This window comes from Callospermophilus lateralis, chromosome 6, assembly GCF_048772815.1.
Source record: "Callospermophilus lateralis isolate mCalLat2 chromosome 6, mCalLat2.hap1, whole genome shotgun sequence".
NCBI classification, from domain to species: Eukaryota; Metazoa; Chordata; class Mammalia; order Rodentia; family Sciuridae; genus Callospermophilus; species Callospermophilus lateralis.
In genome coordinates this window covers 82,034,501-82,056,799 of record NC_135310.1, presented here as the reverse complement: position 1 = coordinate 82,056,799, position 22,299 = coordinate 82,034,501, and the positions used below count along the sequence as shown (strand labels likewise).

Below are 22,299 nucleotides of genomic sequence, written 5' to 3'. Positions count from 1 at the left end.
TATTAAAAACTATACATGTTAATTTCGCAACTGATTTTCCCCCAAAAGGAATGTTAGCTTTTAGAGAAAGAATGCTACTCATATTTTCTTTCTGAATGGAAGCATGCGATAAAGTTCTGAGTTTAAATTCTTAAGTCATAGGCTCAGGACATCTAGCATTAAATGACTGGCATACTGGAAAGATAAGATGTAGACTACAAGAAAAACTTTTTCTGCTGTGGTCTTTGGCAAATCAAGTATTAGATTCTGCGACCACAGTTATTCTTAGGGTAAGTATCCTAAGGATTAGAAACTGGACTTTCTGTTTTTTAAATTGAGTATAGGATTTGTATTTTTGATAATCTTGTACACCACACAGATAGCTGGAATCCTTAAAACTGAGGTTCAACAGAGTCTTAAGGTTGAACTAATATAACTCTTTAAGCTCTGAAAGACATTATTTTCTTTCCAGTGAGACTCGAGTTAGGCATGACTTACTAAAAAAACTCTATCCAGGCATCAAGATGAAATTGAACAGAAAAAGTTGAGGGATACTAATTCTAAACTTTGATTTCATGAAATCTGAACTCACAGAGACAAGAATGTTATTTTTTCACTTTAATTCCTTACAACTTCAAAGTTTTTGAGGTGCAAAGGTATTGAATCTTTGAACTTTCAATTCTCCCAGGAGTTTTCATAATAGGAAAGGATTTAATATTCAAATGCAGAGCACCTATATATTGCTGATACTTTATGACTAGATATCAATGTTATTTTACTTAACAGCAACTTTTCCAATGTGTCTCATCATAATTATAAAGGGAAAATGAGTGAATTTTAAACTTGTGAAAATGACAGGCTTTGGATTTAACTTTTCTTTGTTCTTTAATTAAACTTTTTATTGAAATACTCGTAGATTCAGATACAATTATAAGAAATAATTCAGAGATATTTCTTGTATCCTTTATTCAGTTCCCCTCAATCTTGCAAAACTATAGTATAATAGCACAACTAGAATGCTGATACTGATAACACACTAATCTTATTCAGATTTCTCACTTTAATTTCTATTTACTTCTTTGTGTTTGTTCTATGAAAATTCATCATAAGTGTACATTTGAAAATCCATCACACCAGTCAATATACAGAACATTTCCATCAGCAGGAAGATTACTTGAGGTGTCCTTTTTTTTTTTTTTTTAATCAAACACACCTCAGCCCTTCCTCCCCCCACAATCTTAGCAACTACAAATCTATTCTTCATCTCTCTTTCATAATCTTAAAAAATGCTCCATAAATGGAATCATATACTATACAATCTTTTAAGATTGTTTTATGTATCAATGGGTTTTTCCTTTTTACACCAAGGTAGTATTCCACAGTGTGGATGTATAATTGATTAAACCATGTACTCACTGAAGTACATCTGAACTTTTTCCTGGCTTTGGGGCTTTTACAAAGACAGTTGTTTATACTTGTATATAGGTTATTGTGTGAACATGAGTTTTCATTTCTTTTGGATACAGTAACAAGAAAGCAACAGCTAGGTTACAAGGCATATTTCAGTTTTTAAGAAAGTGCTGACCAGTTTTCCAGCGAGGCTCTATCATTTTATATTCTCATAAAAAATTCTTAAGGAATCCAATGTTCTCTACATCTTCCCCAGCATTTGGTGCTGTCACTAAAAATTTTAGCCAGATAGGTTATGCAGTAAAATTTCCTTAGTAGCTAATGACTTTAATATCTTTTCAGGTGTTTATTTGCTATTCTCTTAAGTAAAAGGTCTGTTCATGTCTTTTATCCATTTTCTGACTGGACTGTATTATTTATTATTGAGCTTTAAGAGTTATTTATAATGTTAAAGATATTAGCCCCTTTTTAAAAATATTTGTATTTAATTTTATTCACAGTAATTAGTCTGGTTTATTTAAGAGCCTTTTAGAATCAAACTTTAAATTATCTACCAGGGGCAATTTCTAAAAGATCCCCAAAGAAAGTGTTAGGGACAAGATCTAGGAAGGCCAAACTAAAAATAACCTCTAAAGAGAAAGCCAGAGCCTTGCTTGACCTTGGGCTTAATGGTTAAACACAATGGTAAAGAGATAAAAGGGTAGAGTATTTAAAGAGAAATATCTTTATTTCTCAAGTTTCCTTCCATGTGCAGAACCTCAGGCAAGTGAGCAATCATACCTTTTTACTCATTCCTCTCCAGGGTAAGCATCTACTAATTAACTGGTATGCTCTATAAGGAAAATCCAGATTAGGATGGCCCAGCCCTGTGCAACTAATTGCAATGTATATATTCTGCTTTGCACTTTTAAGAAGCAAACAATCCCAGTGGTTTGGAAGGCTGAGGCAGGGGGATCACAAGTTCAAAGCCAGCCTCAACATCTTAGTAAGACCCTGTCTCAAAATAAAAAAGGGCTAGGGATGTAGCTCAGTGGTTAAGTGCCCCTGGGTTCAATTCCTGGTACAAAACAAACAGATAAACCAAATGTCTCATAGGAAGAAAAATATGATGACCATCGGCTACTTATGTTTCAGGTTTAGTATTAAGAAGCATAGTCTCCTGCAAATAAAAATCACATCCTTCAAAACTGTACCAGAAATAAAAAGTAACATTCTGATTTCCCATGTGTCTTATTCGCCTCTATTAGTTATCAGTTAGTTCAGAATTCGTATTGAAAAGTTGACGTTATTTATTAGACCCCCTTTCAACATCAGAATTAAAAACTGGGAAAGGAGCCAACTAAAAATAAAAATGTATGAGTTAGTTAACTTTTTATTAAGGACATCTGTATCATAAGGTAAGTTACTACTCACATTTATATCTTAGGTAGATATTTAATCCTAAATCCCCAAATAAATTCTAAGTATTGTCCAATCAAAAAGCTTAACCTGTATGATTAAATCTAAAAATGTTAACTATATAATTACTATTATATTTTGATTTTAAGAACTAGAAAGTCTTAAAATCCAATTCTCAAAGAATATTACACTTTTAATTATAGTATACCAGTATTAACTTAGATTCATAAGGACCTCATTCATAAATATTTTAGTTCCCCATAATACACAGTATGAGAAGAGGATTATGTCAAATCAATTTTAATCCATAAATGCATATTTTAAAATTTAAAAATTTTGATATACAAAATAGTTATATATTTTCCAGCAAATGGTTTTTCTTTATGCCTCTGAATAATATGATATATATAATTAGTGAAATTCATTAAAAACCCCAAATAATAACAAGTATATAAAATGTGTTTAAGATATAAATAAGACAAACTGAGATTTATTTTATATATCAATCTTAAGCTACTCAAACAGGAGATTTTAATATCTCCTGTTTGGTAAGTTCAAATTAATGGGTTTTTCCTTCCATTCATCTTGGCACATTCCATCTCATACCATTTACATGACTTACTCCTGAAATGAACATATTTAAAAATTTTTCTACAGTCAGAAATAGCTTAAAATACTAGCTTTTCAGATAAGTTTAAAAAAATTATAAGGCTGAAAAGATATTTTAAAGACTATAATTCAAAACGAAAGCAAGCAACTATGGTATATACAAATTAACAATTCCCTTACCTGGCTACACCAGCTGACAGCTCAGGCACTACCACCCTTCGACTCCATGCTACAAGATCCCGCTCTGTGGCTATCTCACTTCTTGGTGCATTGCTATGCATTTGCCGTACACCTTCAATTTGTCCACTACGTCTTAGTCCTACATTTGGTGGTGAATGAACCTCTGAGGTAGAACTTACAGATCCTAAGTTAAAAAAAAAAAAAAAAAAATTAGTATGGTAAGTTCTATTTAGTCATACTTCTCCATTAGTTTGTAAACGGAGAAAAAAAGTCAAAATTGTTCTATTGTTCATATGAAACACAATATTATAGCCACTAATTAAATTATTAAATCAGGAGCTAAATTACAGACAAAAGGTTGATAAAAACAAAATATGGTTATGGTTATTCAGTTGTTAATTCAATGAATCTTAAGTACGAACTGTTAAGACCCAAGCACTATAAGTAAAAATCATTACTTCATAAGAAGCAAAATCAAACTGAAGGACATTTATGGTTCAGTAATTTGTTTTGGCTTTTTCAAGCTTTATAAAAAGCAACAATAAGGGTGATGAGTTATTGAAAATGTGGCTGGGAATATAGCTCAGTAATAAGGCACTTGCCCAGCATGTGCAAGACTAAGTGTTCAATCCAAAGCATTGCCCCCCCCACAAAAAAAACATTCATTTCTAATGTTTTATTACAGAAAACTTGAAAAAATACACACATTAAAAAAAATCAGTATCTATAATTTAAAGCTTCATATTATGAACATTTTCAGGACATTAAACTATGTACAAAAACATGATCATTTGACAGCCCAATATTTCATTTTATGGATTAACATATTTCAGAATTTAAAATATTTCACTTAAAATAGAACTTTTGCTTACCTCTACTCAAGCGACTGGTGTTACCAATACCTGCTTCACCAGAACGTCTGAGGTCTTGTTCTTGTTGTAGTCTTTGAATCATGCTGTCCAGGGGACTGATTTCCTGGTTTGCTTGCTGACTTAAAACTTGGTTTAATCCTATAACATAAGCACAAAGATATTAAGAATATTTCAGAAACTCTTCAAACCATTTTACTCATCAACCTTGGAATTTATAATTAAATGTAAATTTTGTTTGGTTAAAAGACCTAAAATTAACAACTATAAATGCTAAGAGTAAAGCAAAGAAAGAAAGAAAAAAGAGAGACATCGAGAGAAAGAGTGTGTGAGAGATGCATGCACACATACATAACCCCATATTAGTCCATTAAAGGTAATGATTAGCGTGAGTATAACTGCTTTTACTATGTATTTACCAACATCCAGGCACTCATAATTGTTAATTTAATCAAGTATGTATTATTAATTCTACGTTAAAGATAACAAAAACTAAAATAATTATTAAAACTCATACATCAAGGAAGTGGCAAAAGTAAAATTTCTATTTAGAGCACAGTTTCTTAAAAAAAAAAAATCTCATTACCTATGTTCTCAAAACAACTTTACTGCTTCATTTATGCAACAAATTTTTGACTGTCTACTTTGTGCTATAACTATGGTAAGTACTGGGGATACAGTGGTGAACAAGAGATGTCAAGATCCTCACCTTGCAGGAGCTAACATCCAGATGTAGAAAGTAAGTAATATATCTACAGATAAATAAACATTGTGAAAGATGCTAAAATAAAGAGGGTGATAAGATTCTTAAGAAAGGGTGGGTATGGGGAGAGATGGGTAATATCTGTGTCGAGTTGGGAACTTACAGAAGTTGTTTTTAAGAAGTTAATGCTTTAACTGAGACTTGAATTAGCCATGTGCAAAGCTAGAAAAAGTTCACTCCAGATAGTACGCAACAAGTCCAAAGGCTCTAAGACCCAAAAGAATTCTGTGTATTTTGATTCATCCTACTTTTCTAGCATCAACTTTTACCCATAATAATCACAGAGGACCACCTGACACTTCTATCTTCCTAACAGAAAATACTACTTGACCACAGAATTTCCACTGTTAAGGATAAGCATAATAAAATCTAACTCCTCCTTCAAGCATCAACTAAAAAGCAACCTTCATATTTACTCCATAAAATCTTCCCAAAATACCTCTTGATAGAATCAGCTGCAAACCCCTTTCAATTTCATACCAATCTATACATATCTTAGTAATCAGCCCAGTATGTAACATAAAGGAAAGCTTGGGCAATAGTTAGTTCCTTAAAAACGTGTACTGTCTTTAAGAATCTTAATATTTTCTAAAGATAATACAATGCTATATATATAAAAAAATTTTGATGATGCTGAATAAAATATAAGAATATAAGACATATGAAAATGCCATGGGAGTAAAGAAAGGAGCAGTTAATATTCGATGTGCAGGCATATAAACTTAATTGCTGCAGAATTTTAGATTGGGTTTAAATTGGGAAGACAGAAGAATATTTTAAATGTAGTGGGGTAAGAAAGGTACAAGGAAAGAAAAATTACATGTACTAAGCATATGATATTTCATTTTCTAAAATTTTTGTTAGTTATACATGGACACAATATCTTTGTTTACTTATTTTTATGTGGTGCTAAGGATTGAACTGAGTGCCTCACATGTGCAAGGCAAGCACTCTGCCACTGAGCCATAACCCCAGACCTGCTATTTCATTTTACAGGAGAAAACTATAATTCAATAAAATAGAATTATCCACATCACAAGGTTAGAAAATTGTAAAAGCTCAGAGGCAAAGCTGAAATATCCATATGTGCTTTCCTGATTTGCTGTTGGGAAGTCATGTTTGAATATTGATGAGTAATTGGGCATAGAACAATTTACAACTGAGGAAACATAAAAAGTGTGCTATCCAGAGTCAATGCAACAAAATTCCATTCGATTTAATTTATTATAATAGCCAAGATTTACTTTTATCTATATTTCAATCAAAAATTATTATTGATCTAGATTTGCAAATATAAATATAGTTCATAATGATGCTACAGAATTTCTGAATAAAAATTCTTTTGTTCTATTTTTATACTTAAGAAATCCAAAATAATGATAGTAAAGATTTTTTTTTACTCTGAATTTTGTAAATCAGAACATTGAAAAATTTTGTGACTCAGTATGAAGCCATAATTATTGCTAAAGATTCTTTTGTGATCCACTATTAAAAACTAGTTTCTCGTTCATTTTTGAGCTCATGTCTGCTTTATACACTAAGAATAGCTTGGTGTGAAAGAAAGAACAATGAACCAAGAAGCAGAGGTAAAGTTATTACTCTGTGATTCCATGACACAATACTGTTAAACTTCATTTTGTCAACTTTAAGGATCAAAATACTATAGATAGAAGGATTAAATATTATATATGAAAGTTTTTTTATATATTATTAAATGGAGAAAAAGAAAGCAATGATAATTAAAGTGCACTGATATTTTAATAATAAATGAGTCCTTTCTTTATTTTCCTGTGCCTGAAATCCCAGCCCACATACCTATTTTGAGACCTGAGCAAAATTTGACTCTTGCCCACTGCAGTACCACAAACTGAAGGCATTCTTCTGATTTCAGTCCAATGACCAATATTTCTCTAATACTGAGATTTCTGTAATCTGAAGATCTGCTTAGACAAATACTAGTTGTTCTCAATTCTTTTGAGTTTATGCAGTATCCATATGCTGAGACACAAGAGTTTCACATACTTAGGATATCAAGACTACACTCCTCTGTACAAGTGGTAGCAAGGGCAATACTTTTAATGTGTTTCCTTACCCTCCATTCTAAGTGGGTATGCATGTGTCATTCCAAGAGCAGCCCTTTCTATCCATTATGTCCATCTTCAATACAATTTCATAACCAATCCTTTACAAAAAAATAAGATGGGTTTGCTACATTGCAATGGGAGTGATTTTACTGTGCTTACAAAATTTAAATTCATTATTTACTCATCACAAAATCCACTTGGAGATTTTGTCCATTATGTTAGTTTAAAACAAAATCATTTCACAAATTGTTCTAGTTTAAAATAGAACAATGCATAATGATATGACTGGCTCAATCTTTATAGAGCTTCTCCATTATTTTCACTTAATAAATCAGTGCTATACTTATCAAATAAGGAGGAGTCTGTACACCTTATCTCCATTATTTTAACTCCCATTCAATTTGACTTTTACATTCTATTACTTCACTGAAATAGCTCAACGTTCTTCAACCCTATGTTACTTCTCATAATCGTTTAAAAGTTGACCACTTCTTAAAATACTCATCATTGTGAATAGGCAACCTAGTTATAGCTTCTCTCACATACTTTTATTCCCTTCAATAATATCAATCACAATTTTTCACTATGCCTTTGTTTATAATTATGCTTACTCACCTATCTAACCCATTCTATGACACCACTGATCATATTTGTTTAATTTCCTACTGAAAATCCAAGGCTTAGCAGGTCAGGAACAGAGGAGATTCTCAATAAGTGCTGCTTAATGAATAAAAAAATTGAATTGATTCATCACAAAGCAAATATAGGGACAAGTCTATTAGTCTTCAGAAGACATAAGCACATATAAACCAAAATTATTGCCTTAAATCTCCATTTTAATGATCTAATAATTCTTATGCATTATTCAAAAAAACTTATAAAACACCACTTTTACTTTTCATTTCCTGAAAACAAAGTTTTATTCAATGAGAAATTTTTCAATATTTCAGTGGAAAAAAAACAAAATTTGGCTGTCTCTGAAAATAAGCACTTACCTGAGGAAGTGACCCCCATCTGCGGGATGAGTTGCTCCTCTCTGCAGTTTTCACGACCAGGAACTAATCTTTGATATCTTGATGGATGAGGGTTACCATCAACATCAACCAAAAATGGTGGAGGCATGAGATGGGGTGCCTGCTGAGTCTGTTCATCTAATACAAAATTGTTGGCATCACGGATAAGAGGCCGATAATCACTATGAAAGAACATCTGATCTGCTATCTGTAAAAAAAGGTTCAAAAAAGACTGGAAAAATTAAAATTTAGTATTATAAAGATTTACAAAATTTCTAATGAGAAACATTTTAATACAAATTATGGCATTAAGCAACAATTTAAAGGCATTTTCTGAATCTGGAGATGTAGCTCAGATGTGGAGTGCCTGCTAAGCACCCACATATGAAGCCTTGGCCCAATTAAAAAAGTTTCTTTTCTTGAATTAATTGTAAGCAAACTTTGTATTTTTCACATTAAATTTTAGGATCAGAAAAGCGGTTGCTTTTTCTGGAACAGGTAGAGATTGTATATATCAAAGAGCACAGGGGTAGGAAAGACGGTGGAAAACAATGGTAAGCATTACCCTAAGTACAAATAAAAAGACATGAAGGATGTGATTCTACTTTGTGTACAACCAGAGTTATGAAAAATTGTGCTCTATATGTGTAATTTTAATTGTAATGCATTCTGTTGTCATATATAACAAAATTTTTTTAAAAAGAGCTACCTTTAAAAATAAGTTATTCAATTTTAAATGTAATAGTAAACTCAAATCTAGGCATAAACCATACAATTCACAGAGCTACCATATCTTAATTCCTTAGGCATATAGTAAGCATTGTTTATTTACTTATTTAGGGTGCTAGGAATTGAATGCAGGGTCCCATGAAAGCTAAGTGCATACTCTACCACTGAGCTACACCCTCAGCCCCATGGTTTCTATAATATTAATATAAAAACTAACATAACAAGATATTCTAAGAGTGAGCATTTTCCCTGAAATTTTTGTGGTTATATAAAATTAATATGCACTCAGCCCTAATACATCTGATATCAAAATTTTATTAGTTAATTTGTAATGTCAAATTAAAATTTTGCTGTTCTTTAACCTTTTATATAACTCCACAACAAATAAATAATTAATTCTTTTGCCCACTAACTTTAAACACAAGATCTTTGGTAAAAATAAAACAAGAAACATTAGTTACTATAAGTGGGTCATAAATTTTTAGAGAATCACAGGAAAAGTTAAAATTCATATCCTAGGTAAAAATGTATATTATTTACATAAATAAAAAATTTTACATAATTTCAAAGAGCCCTTCCATGGACAGTATCTTTCATCTCCAGTTTAAGATATGCCAAGTTAAGAACTCATATATAGTTTGTTCTTAAAGACTCAACTCTAGTTTGCTCTAACAGACTCATTACCTAATTACAGAACAATAATATTTTAAGAACGATCTTCACCTTCCTTTCTAAAACACAAATCACCAGACTAGTTAAAATATGGTTATTGATTTAAAAAATGTTGATTTCACCCACTTCAAAACAATACAACTCCTAATCACCCATGGATGAAAAATAAGTAAGGAAATGATGTATATTTATTATACTCTACCTTGTCATATTTGCTACTGGACCCAAAGCCAAAAATTAAAAGATGTCCGTGAGAGTCTGTACATGCAAAATGCTGACCATCAGGAGAGCATTTGCAGTCAAATACTGCACCATGTCCTTGGCCTTCAATCTGAAATATATTTAACCAACAATCAGAAAATTCCCACTAAAATATTAGAATTTTATGATAAAAGATGCATAAGTATATATCCTAATGAAGTGAAGATTAAGTATAACAAGCACAAGCACAGTACAATAAAATTGGTGAATATTCATGAAAAGTGCCAGATTAACACCCCTGAAAAACAAAGAACCCTATTTATCCACAGACCATACACAATTCAGAAAATAAAAGAACGCCAATCTCCCCCACCCATCGAAGTCTGCTTCACATTTTTAATCCAGACTTAAAATGTAATAAGCCATACATTTCATCTATTTCCATCCATTCATGCCCTTTCTGCAAAGGCTGACAAAATGTAGTAACTGTAGCAATTTTTTGATAACTCTTGGAATTAGGAGACAGAGATCACTGCTAACAAAATTCATTTTTTTGGTAATAAATTCCCTGGTGGTCTGACTCATTTTTCAAATGGTGAATTTCAAAGGTTAAAGAAAAGTTTTTTTTTACCTGATAACTGTTTTCTGTTTTCCAGTTCCATTAATCCAGAACGAATGGATTTCTCCCTGCAACCTGTCAATCAAACAGAGGTGGCCAATCACCACTCTGAATTTTTTGCTCTCAGTGCTTCTTCAGACTATGTTCCAGTTGAAAACTTCTTTAGCAGTGTTCTGAAAGAGGTAAAAATTCTACCCTATCTAAAGCACATCTAGGGACTGAATTTCAGAAACAACTGAAATAGGGAGTTGACTCCCTAACTACAGATGATTTTCGACAAATGCAATTTGGATTTCTGGATTAGCAGAATCGGAACACATACACATTATCAGGTAAGAAATATCTCCTTTCTGTTCCGGTATCCACTGATCTAGAACAAATTGAGTATTATTAGTAATATCCCACGAAATACTTGGAAAGAGTAACTTTTTTGCTTTAGTTAAAAATCTGGCATAAGAATGGATGCACAGTTCATCAAATACGCAAGTGAGTTAAAATTCAGAAGAAGAACAGTTGTTTCTCAAGGAAAGTTTGTACTTTGGTCAAAAGATGAAATATCACTATGAAAAGAAGGGCTCTGCCTAAGAAGTTAATACTGCAAACAGGAATTGCCTCAAAAGACAACTAACTTTTCTTTTCACTTACTGAAAAAGAAGAAATGTATACAATAGTTCTTATTAATGTTGTTTTGGATGGTGACAATGGAAAAGAATGAATAACTTTCCTTAAAAAATAAACATATACAAGAAAGCTAATAAACTTGTCTAATGTATAATGCACATAAAAACTTACCATAACAAAAATAAAATGAACCATAAGTGAATAGATTTATTTATTGGATATGAAGAAAATTAGAGAATGAAAAGATAACAGAGGAAGGTAACTGATTATAAGTCTACTTTAAAACAGTTCAAAAACAAGAAGGAAAAGAACAATTTCTCTGGATTAATGTAAGGGCATTAGTAGCCAAATAGCATTTGCCAAAAAAGACAGACTGTAAGTAGAAATATCAGGATTCAAATTTTCACTTTTCAATGTTTTTCTAGACAAGATTTTCTTTTAAAGTTACAAGGACTGTTTTAAATAACTACATGAACAAAGTTTATGTCTAAGTAGAATTTTACATCAAAAACTCAAAATTATAGAAATTCCCTTAGCTATATGCTGTTAAGTGATCTTAGTCCACTCAAAATTTCACAAAAACAAGAGACAAAACAAAAAAACAACTACTTTATAAATTCACTCTAGTAAATGCTTCCAAAATGACAATACTATTACAAGTCTAGGTTTACAATTTTAAGTATACCATAGTAGAAAGAAAAAGATTTGAAAGTAGTCCAAGTCAGCGATGCCAAAGGAAATCTAATAGATTTTCATAAGCATGATATGCGTCCTGTGATATTTAAGCTGTTTTGCTATATATTTTTCTTTTTAGAGGGAGTAGGTGGGCCTAATCAACTCTTTATCCATGCTATCAATATTGTCACATGTATAGTTAGCAGATCTCTACAAGAATACTTTGGGAGAGATGGAATTTATAAAGGTCTAAAAACACAAAGAAAAAATAGTAATCATATTTAAGATCATTGAGCATCACATTCCATTTTGAACATGGCAGTCTAGAACTATTTTTTTTTTTTTTAGTTCCAGGCATCTGTTTACCTCTACAGTGACTTTTATATAAGAAAAAAGGTAAACTACATTATTTGGATTAATGACTATTCATTAAAGAAAGCATTATAAGAAAATACTTTATTCATGAACAAATTAGAAAGGGTACCTAAAAACATTAATTAAAAAACCAAGTTTATCTTCAGTAAAGGCTCCTTGCATAATGAACACCCCTACTTATAGAAGGCAGATTAGACTTTCCAAATACTTGATGATGCAAAGGAGACAAATATTTTATTTTCGCTATATAACTAAAAATCTACTCTTTTGATGTGTACTATGATTTAAAAGTCAAACATTTGTCTCTGAAAAAAATTTGATCTTTTAAAACCACAGTCAAGTATTTATGAGTAAGAATTCTCAAAGGAAAGATTTAATCATAAAAGCACTATTTGAATATATATGCATAAATAGAAAACAATGAGGCAAACCTTCACAAATCAAAAGAAAAATACCTTCTCTATTCATATGAAAGGAATATGGATCTATCATAAAGTAAATGTACTGCCTAACAAAATAATGTGTCAACATAAAATTTAATATTATATATAGCTTATACTAGTACTTCCTGCATTGCTACAGCAAAATAATTCCAACAAAACAGAAAATAACGACAAATTTCCAAATGACTTTTAAATAAATTACTGTTGTAATAAAATGAAGAATACTCATTATACATTACCCAGGGCCTATAAAAATAAAGACCACATAATAAGAAACTCATATACATTAAATAATATCAAGAAATAGCTGAAATAAGCCATGAGATAGTATTTGCCAAGAACTGCAAAAATTTAAAAGAGGAATTAAAAGAAAGAAATACAAAAATATGCTTGGTAATTTTATATATATATATATTTTAAAGCAGAAGATGAGAGGATCACATATTAAAATAATTATTTCCCTATTAGAAAATTATTAGACTGAGGAATTATAGAAATATTAACAAGAAATGAGTAGTATAACCTTTGTTAGAAAGTTTGGAGATTTATTCACACTGAACTTTAAAAAAATTCAATACAAAAATTTCTGAGATGAAAGTTTTGCTGATGACAAAATACTGTACTTAAGAATGTACAACTTCTAATATAATTTATGTGAAGCAGAAAGATCAATCATTAATGGAGACAGAGGAATGAGGTCTAAGACCAAAGAGATCTGTTCACCAATAGTGGGCAAAAACATCTCATCTGTCCATGGAATGATGGAGAATATTTAAGTGATCATTATAGATTCCTTTCTAATGCACTACTATTTGATATTAAGGAAGACTTATTGGAAGAACTGAACAAATGTGGAAATGAAGTACACATGTCAATTCATGCTAAAGTGACAGGGTCTTAATTATTTAAATCATTAGAAATACACAGATAAACAGATCTGAGCATTAAGAAGTATGTACTTCTTGAGGGCCTCAACACAAAACAGGAAAATTTTAAAATATGGGATTAGGCAGAATTACACTGTTAAGGAATTATTTTAATTCTATGACCATGATCACTGTTCTTGTTTTGTGCACTTAAAAAAATATATAACATTAATTAGAAGAAAACATCTTATCTAGAACACATTTCAAAATTTAAAATTGTACACCTTTTAATATACTCTAATAATTTTATGATAGATTCATATACCAAGAGTCAAATAGCTAAGTAATGGAATTTATACTAAGAATTGTTCTTAGAAGTTCTTCTTTATGTGTAAAGAATTTTAAGAGTTAAATAAACTTAGTATTGAAAATTCTTTATGATAATGTTATTATATAACTAAGGACAGCTATTTAAAACCAATGGTATCAAGATAAACAAACTGCTATAAAATGCTACAGGCCTGGTTTGATTTTTAAAAAAGGATAAGTAGATTAGCTCTAGATTGTTGTCAAAAGGAAAATATTATAAAAACAATTCACCTTCAAATTTAATCGCATTTAGTTTATCTATAATCTGATACTGAAGATAAGATAGCGATATTATATTCATCAAGTCTCCTTGAAATTTACTCTCCTTTCATATCTCTAGCACAATATAACAAGATCTTCCCAACCTATTCCTTCTGGTTGTTTATCTCTTCTCTACTAAGTAAGTATATTTTTCAGTTTAGTTCTAAACCTTCTAAGCTATCCCAATTTCATAAAGAAGGAAAAACCATTTGAGAACATGAGAACACTTCAACATTTCTTTCTATTTACTCCTAGCCCCTCTAATTTGTCTCCAACTGCTGGCTGGCCATTTTCACATAGGTAGCTCAACATAATAAACATATACTAGAAATGAACTAATAAAATAATCAATTCTTGTTGGGCATACTGGCATGCACCTGTAATTCCAGTGACTCAGGAGGCTTAGGAAAGAAGATAAGTTCAAAGCCTGCCTCAGCAACTTAGGAAGACCCTGTCTCAAAATAAAAAATAAAAAGGCTGGATATGTAGATCAGTGGCAAAGTGCCCTTTAGTTCAATCCTCATTAACCACACACTCCCCAAATGAATTCTTCCTCAATGTTTTAATCTTTCCATTAAAAATACATTTGTTATCAAGGTCCCCCAAGTGCACTACTTTGAATACATTTATTAAATCTTTTCTCCTTGTTACCATTCAGAAATTGTCATTACCTAACTTTGTGATCAGTCTTGTGCCAGACCCAAAATACCAAAACTTAAAAGTTTTTTCCCCCTTCAAAAATTTCCCACTACCTGCCCATATAATTTTTCTTCCTTTACTGATGAAAGTAGTTCTCCCCACATCCACACTGAATTTCCTATCTGAGATGCTATGACTAGCAACCCAACTATTATTCTCTTAGTTTCTATAATATCCTATAACTTACTAAAACCACCACACTGTTCACTATTCCTTATTTGAGGCGATTAAAAACCCACCTCAATTTATGTTTTTCATCTTATCATCCATTACTTCCAAAATCTGTTTCAAATTACCTAGCTAAATTACTTTTCAAACATATTTTAACATTCACCTTGATGTTTATAATGTTCTTCCTACTTTTAAAAACACATTCTCTTTGTTACTGACAATGTGCTTTTTACCTTTCAAGACACAGTTCAAATTCTTTTAATTTTTTTTTTTTATTTGGGGAGGTGTTACTGGGAATTTAACCCAGGGGCAATTTATCACTTAACTACATCTCCAGTCCTTTTATTTTTTGAGACAGGGTTTCACTAAGTTGTTTAGGGCCTCACAGTTGCTGAGTCTGGCCTTGAACTTGCAGTCCTCCTGCCTCAGCCTCCTGAGTGCTGGGATTACTGGTATTCACCACTGTGCCCAACATAATTCTTCCTTTTTAATAAGGCTTTCTCTGACCATCTATCTTGAACTGATTCTTACACCTTTAGATATAGCAATTGTCTATTCTCATTTGTCATGCTATCATTTGAAACTATTTAATATTTCAGGTATGTTTCATCTATCCAACCTAACCATTAACTGACTGAAAACAGCCACATGTTTCTCTTCTTTGTGGTCCACATATTTTGTGCTTAACACAAAGTAAGAACTCAAATACATTCTAGTCAAAATGTCTTCACCTGCATGTTGACATTCTATATAATTTGACATACTTTCCCATTGTTTAGTAACTATCAAATCTCAAAGCACTCTTGTGATAACGGGTCAGAGTATGTTCAAGAAATGCTACATCCAAGTAATTTATCAATAACATACAGTATGACAAGCTGTAAAGACAAACACTGATGGCAACAAATCTTAAATATTTCTGGTATCAAGAAACAGACAAAAGAGAATCTAAAGAACCCCAAAAAACAGAAAGTGTCATTACCTAACTTTTTGATCAGAAGACTAAAGATAATTCCTTAGCCAGACAAGATGAAAATAGGACCAGAAGCCTTCAGAGTCCTTTTAAATACACAGGATATAGATATAGTACTATCTTATCAGATAATGACAAATGAGAGAAAGAAGAAAGATAAACTGACTTGAAATTTTTATTCACAAATAATACCACAATATAACCTATACCTATTTTGAGTTTCTTTTTCTTTCTTTCCTAGATATATGCTGCTGTGATTGTCTAAAGCTAAAGTATGGGTAACACTGAGAACATGTTAATGTCAGAAGAATTATGCATGTGTAAAAATTCTGAGTGGTAGATTGGCAGCCTCTGCTCATTTGGAACGTTGCAAGGAGAAATATATTGTTCTGGATTAGTGGACACAGGAACATTTTTTTTTTTTTTTAATCTCTTAAGTAAAAGAAAAGTTAAGAGAACAATTATAAAAATAAGGAAAACTTTAATTAAATAAAAATTGTTATTTGGAATTTACCCATGAAACAACAAAAGTAAAGCAAAAATCAAATTCAATAAAATCGCTTTCTCACAAGAGACATATTATACTCTTCAATTAAAATTAAAACCAGACAGGAGGCAACAACTACATCTTTGAAAAACATGACAGAAAGAGAAAGATATGGAGAAAGAATCAGATATAGCTAGGACTACAGAGAAAAGAAACAGCAAGAGAGAAAGCAAAGGTGCCAAAGACGTGAGAAAAGTTACTAACATGAGTCTATAAATCTCATTGCAAACATCTTTTATTTATTTACTATCTAGTATTCAAATAGTTGAATATTAAGAAATAGAAGGTCTTTCATATCTTTTCAAATTAACATGGATTCAACTGAATTTGCTGTTAAATCTTAGTTATACTGTGTGGTAATTTAAGGGAGGAAATAAAGGCCAAAAACAACTAAAACAACTTTGTTTTGAGGAACATATAAGATTTTAGTAAACTTCTAAATGTGCTTACTTCTTTTCAGGGAATAGCAATAATACAAGGTCATCAAGTTCAGTCCACAGACTTTACACACACTTTCAAGTTATTTCTGGGAATAATTTCTCTGCCTCTTAGTATTCAATTGGAGTTTGAAGCCTTTACAGCTTAGAACAACTCTGATCAAAACAAAGCTATACTAATGTCTACCTCTTGTCAAAATGTGGGCTTGCTAAACTAAACCCAACTAGTTTAGAATATTCTTACTATACACTATGGGCTTCAATAAAATATGCAAATATATACTATTTTCCCCTGACTTCTCAAGTTATGCAAGGACTATTCAGCTAAAACATGAATGAATAACTGATGCTAGTTTTTTTTTAAATTTTTTTAAGAATTTAAATAAGAAAAACTTGAGGCCCAGAATTCATGAGTTTTTTTTAAAACAGGAATAAAGTTGTCCATTTTTCCTAGGACATTTTCTTTAGTTATTATTATTATTTTCCTGGTTCAGTGAAAGAGAGAAACAGAAAAAGAGATGAGGAGCAGGGAAAGAAAGAGAGACAGAAACGGAGAGAGAGCAATAAGGAGGAGGGGGAGGGGGAGAGAGAGGGGCTTTTACAAGTTTGAGATTATTTTTAATTAAAGATGAGACGGTGAAAGAGAGGAGGAATACAAGGAACACATATTAACTATTAAATTTCATGTCCTGTATTAGCCTTTTTCACAAACATCATCTCATTTGTCATATATGTCTTATTAGTAATAAAAATAACCCACCTCCCAACTGCTTTTATCATTCAGATCCTCTATGAAGAGGAATGCTAGCAATACAAATAAGAAAATAATCCCATTCATTTTCTGAAGAAAACTACTAGCAAATTGAAAAATCCATTTATAAGATTTTAAAACAAAGTAAAGTAGGAAACTGTTTAAGCATAAAAAGAGCTAAAAATGTTTATCTGACTTCTCAACTTCATATCTTTTAATTTTTAAAGTATAAGTCATGGCTTGATGTGGGAAAAAAGAATATTTACCTGAATGATCCCTATCAATACAATTTAAAATATTAACATCTCATAACCAACCATTAAAAATTTAATTAAAACATAATTATTATAACTTAGAAGTTAAAAGTTCAACTTTTCACTTAAAATCTTTCTAAAATATAGTTCTGGTTTTATTTTATTTTTTACTATTTCTAAGATTTCAAAACAGAATTTCAATTTTCCTAATAGGTAAGAAAAATTTGTAAAATGCTGATTAATCCAGAATATTGATTTGTTATGTAAATTCTATTATGTTTCATAAAAATATATAAATTTCAAATTGAAAACTCAATTATAAAAAACAGTAATCAATACTAAAGCAATATTCTCAAAATATGCTTAATAAAAAAACCAAAATTTATGTTTAAAAGTTGCATTCTTTTAAAATTATAGCTTACATTTTTTATTTTCTTGCTATACACCAAATGGTGAATTTATTTATTTTATAAGCTTCAATTTCAACATTCCCATGAAATATACTTAATGCTTCATCTAAAGCTTCACAACATTTTAGACTAAAAACGAAGCATTCTATGAAAATTATCCATTCTCAAACCCTCCAAGGAAGAACGACTACAACCTCCATATGGTACTCAAAAAATATTTTCTAAATTGAGTATGTGATTACAAGTAAAACTTAACATTAGGGATAAAATTTGGAATCAAAGTTTTATGGTATTTATTAACTCCAAAATGTAATGATTAGCTAATAACAAGAAATAACTGTAACTGTAGCCACAGCTCAAAATTCATGATAAATAGACACAAATTTCTGTTCCTCCCTAAAATTATTTTTCCTTATATTTATAATAGCAGTGTTGGATGCTTTATGTTTAATCTGCCCATAGATAAACAAGCAATCAAATGAAAAAAGGAGTGAAGAGCAAAAAGAAGTTGGGCACTCACTTGACATAAATTAAGGTAGGGAAAAAAAATCATTTAATACCTCAAAGATCCACACAGAGTTCTAAAAATTGTTCATGTTCCCACCCCAACATAGATCACTAACTGGGTATAAATTGAAGTTGGCTATGTAGTGACTTTGAAAACAGCTTTAAAAAAAAAAACAAAAAAACACCTAACCATGACTACATTTAGACTGAAGGAGACATTCCCAACAGACAAAAATCATGGGAATAAGTTCCATGGGCCCATGTAATAACTGTGAGACCTAGGTAAACTTGAAAAAAGCACTTCACCTCTTTAACATACAGTTTATTTATAAAACCAAGAATAAAAAAATCTACCCTAATTATATAACTTTCATGAGACCCAAATGAAGTAAAGAATGTGGAAACATTTTGGAAACTATTCAAAATATTAAAGAGAATACCTTTATTTTAGTGAGAAAAGTATAATTTTTTGTTGTTTTTTAAAATGCAGGATATATTTTTTATATTTTTATTTTATGTTTTGTTTTTCTAACAGTTTGAAGATTCTGTAGATAATTTCTAATTCTACTTAGTACATAAATTTATTTCTATTGCTTTTGCCCTTTAGAAATTTTTCTATCTTACCAAGAATCAAATAATTTTATCATTTAAAACCCTAAACAATAAATAATCTTAAAGCAGTTAAAATACTGATTTCTTACTTAATTTCTTAAAACCATATATTATGGCTGACCTCTGGTTGCATAATTCGTAATGGCTTAAGAGCAATCACTTAAATCTCAAGTGTTGAAATTTTTATATCTGTTGAAAAGGTAGAATATACGTGTGACCAACTTACCTGATGAAAATTCACCTTTGTAACTGAAAGCAGTATTCAATTTTAAGAGAGAACTTTCTCTTCACACACTCTACCAGTATAATAATGCTCTTTGAATTGAATTACTAAATGAAGCAACTAATATATGTATAGCTCTTAACTGCTTTCCTTTGAAGCTATAAAAATCAACTGAGAAATGACTATTTCCTTGAATACAGATATGTTCCACAAAGAAAAAAAATTCAGTACCAGCATATCTGTGGATTTGTTTTTTTAAAAAATCTCTATGCAATCACAAAGGAAATCCATCTATCACTAAGAACAAATAATCAACACTATCTTTTCAGTAAAACGATAATTTTACAACCCTTATTTCTTATCTTATGAATACTAAGGCATAGCCATAATGTTTGCCAAAGTTAATTTCTTCACTAATATAATTTACTTTCTTCTGTTTATTGACTACATAGAAGTTATTTTACTTCTAATTTTACTTTTTCTTCCATTAATTGACTACATAGAAGTTATTTACTGATTATCAATCAAGTAAACATCACTTTCATGCAATTTTTTTTTCACAAACCATATTTCACAAATGACTATTACTGTGAAATAATGTCTTGCTAAAGAACTCTGACCACCTATTTATCATATTGTTTTACCTATTGTTTAGGGTTTCTATCACTTTTTAAAAATGCTGAGATAGTGTAAAAATATTTTTTTCCTTTCCTTTCTTTATAAAAAGGCATCCCTAATACATAAAAAGTAGACTTTTAAACTATGTATCTATACTAACAGCAGTATTTGAGTTATATATCATACAGTGGTCATAGGGAAGGGAAACACTGCTTAGAGTAAGCTTTAAGTGTAATAAATTAAACCACTGTAATTCAAATACTCCACCAAATATGCCAAAATCCATGTAAGTAACAAAACGTGGAGAGAAAAGGTCATAAGCCCAAATAAAAATTTAGTATATTAAAACATGATAGAAGTAAAGACCTGTATGATTCTTTGGTTTTAATTTAAAATCAGTGTATTGGAACCAAATTTTGTTGCTCTAAAAGAAAGCTAATAAATTTAATAATACAACAAATACTAATACAACAAATACTAGTTATTAATTTATCCACATGGTTTTCTAAACATTTTTCTATATTACACTTTATATTTGTGAATTTCACTGCTAAATCTAATAAAACTAAACCACTTATTATATTATATAGGTAATGTAGTATGTGTAGTTAATTTTAGTATCCCAATTAAGGTATAGAATAAATGATTCTTTATTGGCGAAAACTTAATGTCAAAACAATATATGAACCAATTTTTAAATGGATTTCCCCTGTAATATGCAGAGTACTTTTGTCAAAAAGTCCCCCAAACTTTAACAGGTATAAAAACAAGAGACTGATAATTACCATATTGAAATAAGATCGAATTTTGACTCCTCTTGCTAGATCCCACACTATCACATTTCCGTCATGACCAGCAGAAAAGAGAACTCTAGGATCAAATGGATGTGGCTCAAGAACAAATACCTCATCTTCATGACCCTGAAATATTTTTGAAGTGTCAAAAGATTATAAATATTAAAGATAGAAAAAAAAAAAGCTTAATGAAACACTGACAAAAGTAACATTTCTAGAAATGGAATTTTAAGAATTATTAAATTGGCAAAACTTGTCAAATCTGTCAGTATATAAATAAAAATGAAAATGAGTTAATAATACTGGCTAGAGCTTTGCTATCATTAAGTAAAACATGAGAATAGTATTAACATATTCCTAAACACCAAAACACAAAAAGAATCCACAATGTATTTCCAAACTAAACCGTTTTAACTGCATTTTTAAATTATTCCTAATGACCCACAAAACCCTAGAGATTTAAACTAACATAAAATATTTTATGTTTTAATAAAAACTACAGTCTACAGTCAGCTTTAGTCATACCAAAATTTAAAGAAAGTCCATTTTCTCACCATCAGGACATGAATAAGTTGACCAGTGTAAGAATTCCAAACTTTCAAAGTCATATTATTAACTGCAGTTATAACTGTATTGTCATGTCGATCCCAAGCAACCATAGTTACTTTCATTTTTGTGATTTTATCTTCTATTCCTTGAAGATTTTGGCTGAAAGGAATGAGGCAGCATTTGTTTACACTGCTTTTATTAAAATACTGGTGTAACAAAAACTAAAAATAAAAAAATTCTTATAATTTATATTTATTAACATGAATATGTATCACTTTAACGAAAATAAAAATAGTTTGAAGTAACAGAACAACAGCATAAGTTCCTGCACTTAGTCAGAAAATTCAGGATTTCCTGAATTCAGGATTATGGGACTCATAAGACATTAGGAACAGATGTTCTTAGGTAAATATCACTGCTATAAATCTATCTAGAATCAGGAATTCTGTGCCAGGGTGCTGCTGTCAATGCCCTCCTTACTGCACCACTCTCCATCCATCTGAGATAACTACACAGAACTACTAGTAAATAATAATAAAATATTTTTTTAAAAAATAATAGTCATAACATGTAATATGCTACAGAAGCTACTGGGTATAAGTATCATCCTAATAGGAT

The 22,299-nt window shown here is 30.5% G+C and overlaps 1 protein-coding gene across 1 annotated transcript in view; it reads right to left on the bottom strand.

Annotated features, from left to right (window-relative positions):
- Positions 1-22,299, bottom strand: part of Phip (PHIP subunit of CUL4-Ring ligase complex) — a 127,061-nt gene that overhangs the window by 42,884 nt on the left and 61,878 nt on the right. The window contains exons 14-19 of the mRNA XM_076858473.2: positions 21,687-21,840; positions 21,124-21,258; positions 9,909-10,037; positions 8,288-8,513; positions 4,449-4,586; positions 3,577-3,760 (exon numbers count right to left, since the gene is read on the bottom strand). Of these exons, the coding sequence (XP_076714588.1) occupies positions 3,577-3,760; positions 4,449-4,586; positions 8,288-8,513; positions 9,909-10,037; positions 21,124-21,258; positions 21,687-21,840 (966 nt within the window). The remainder of the gene's footprint in view (positions 1-3,576; positions 3,761-4,448; positions 4,587-8,287; positions 8,514-9,908; positions 10,038-21,123; positions 21,259-21,686; positions 21,841-22,299) is intronic.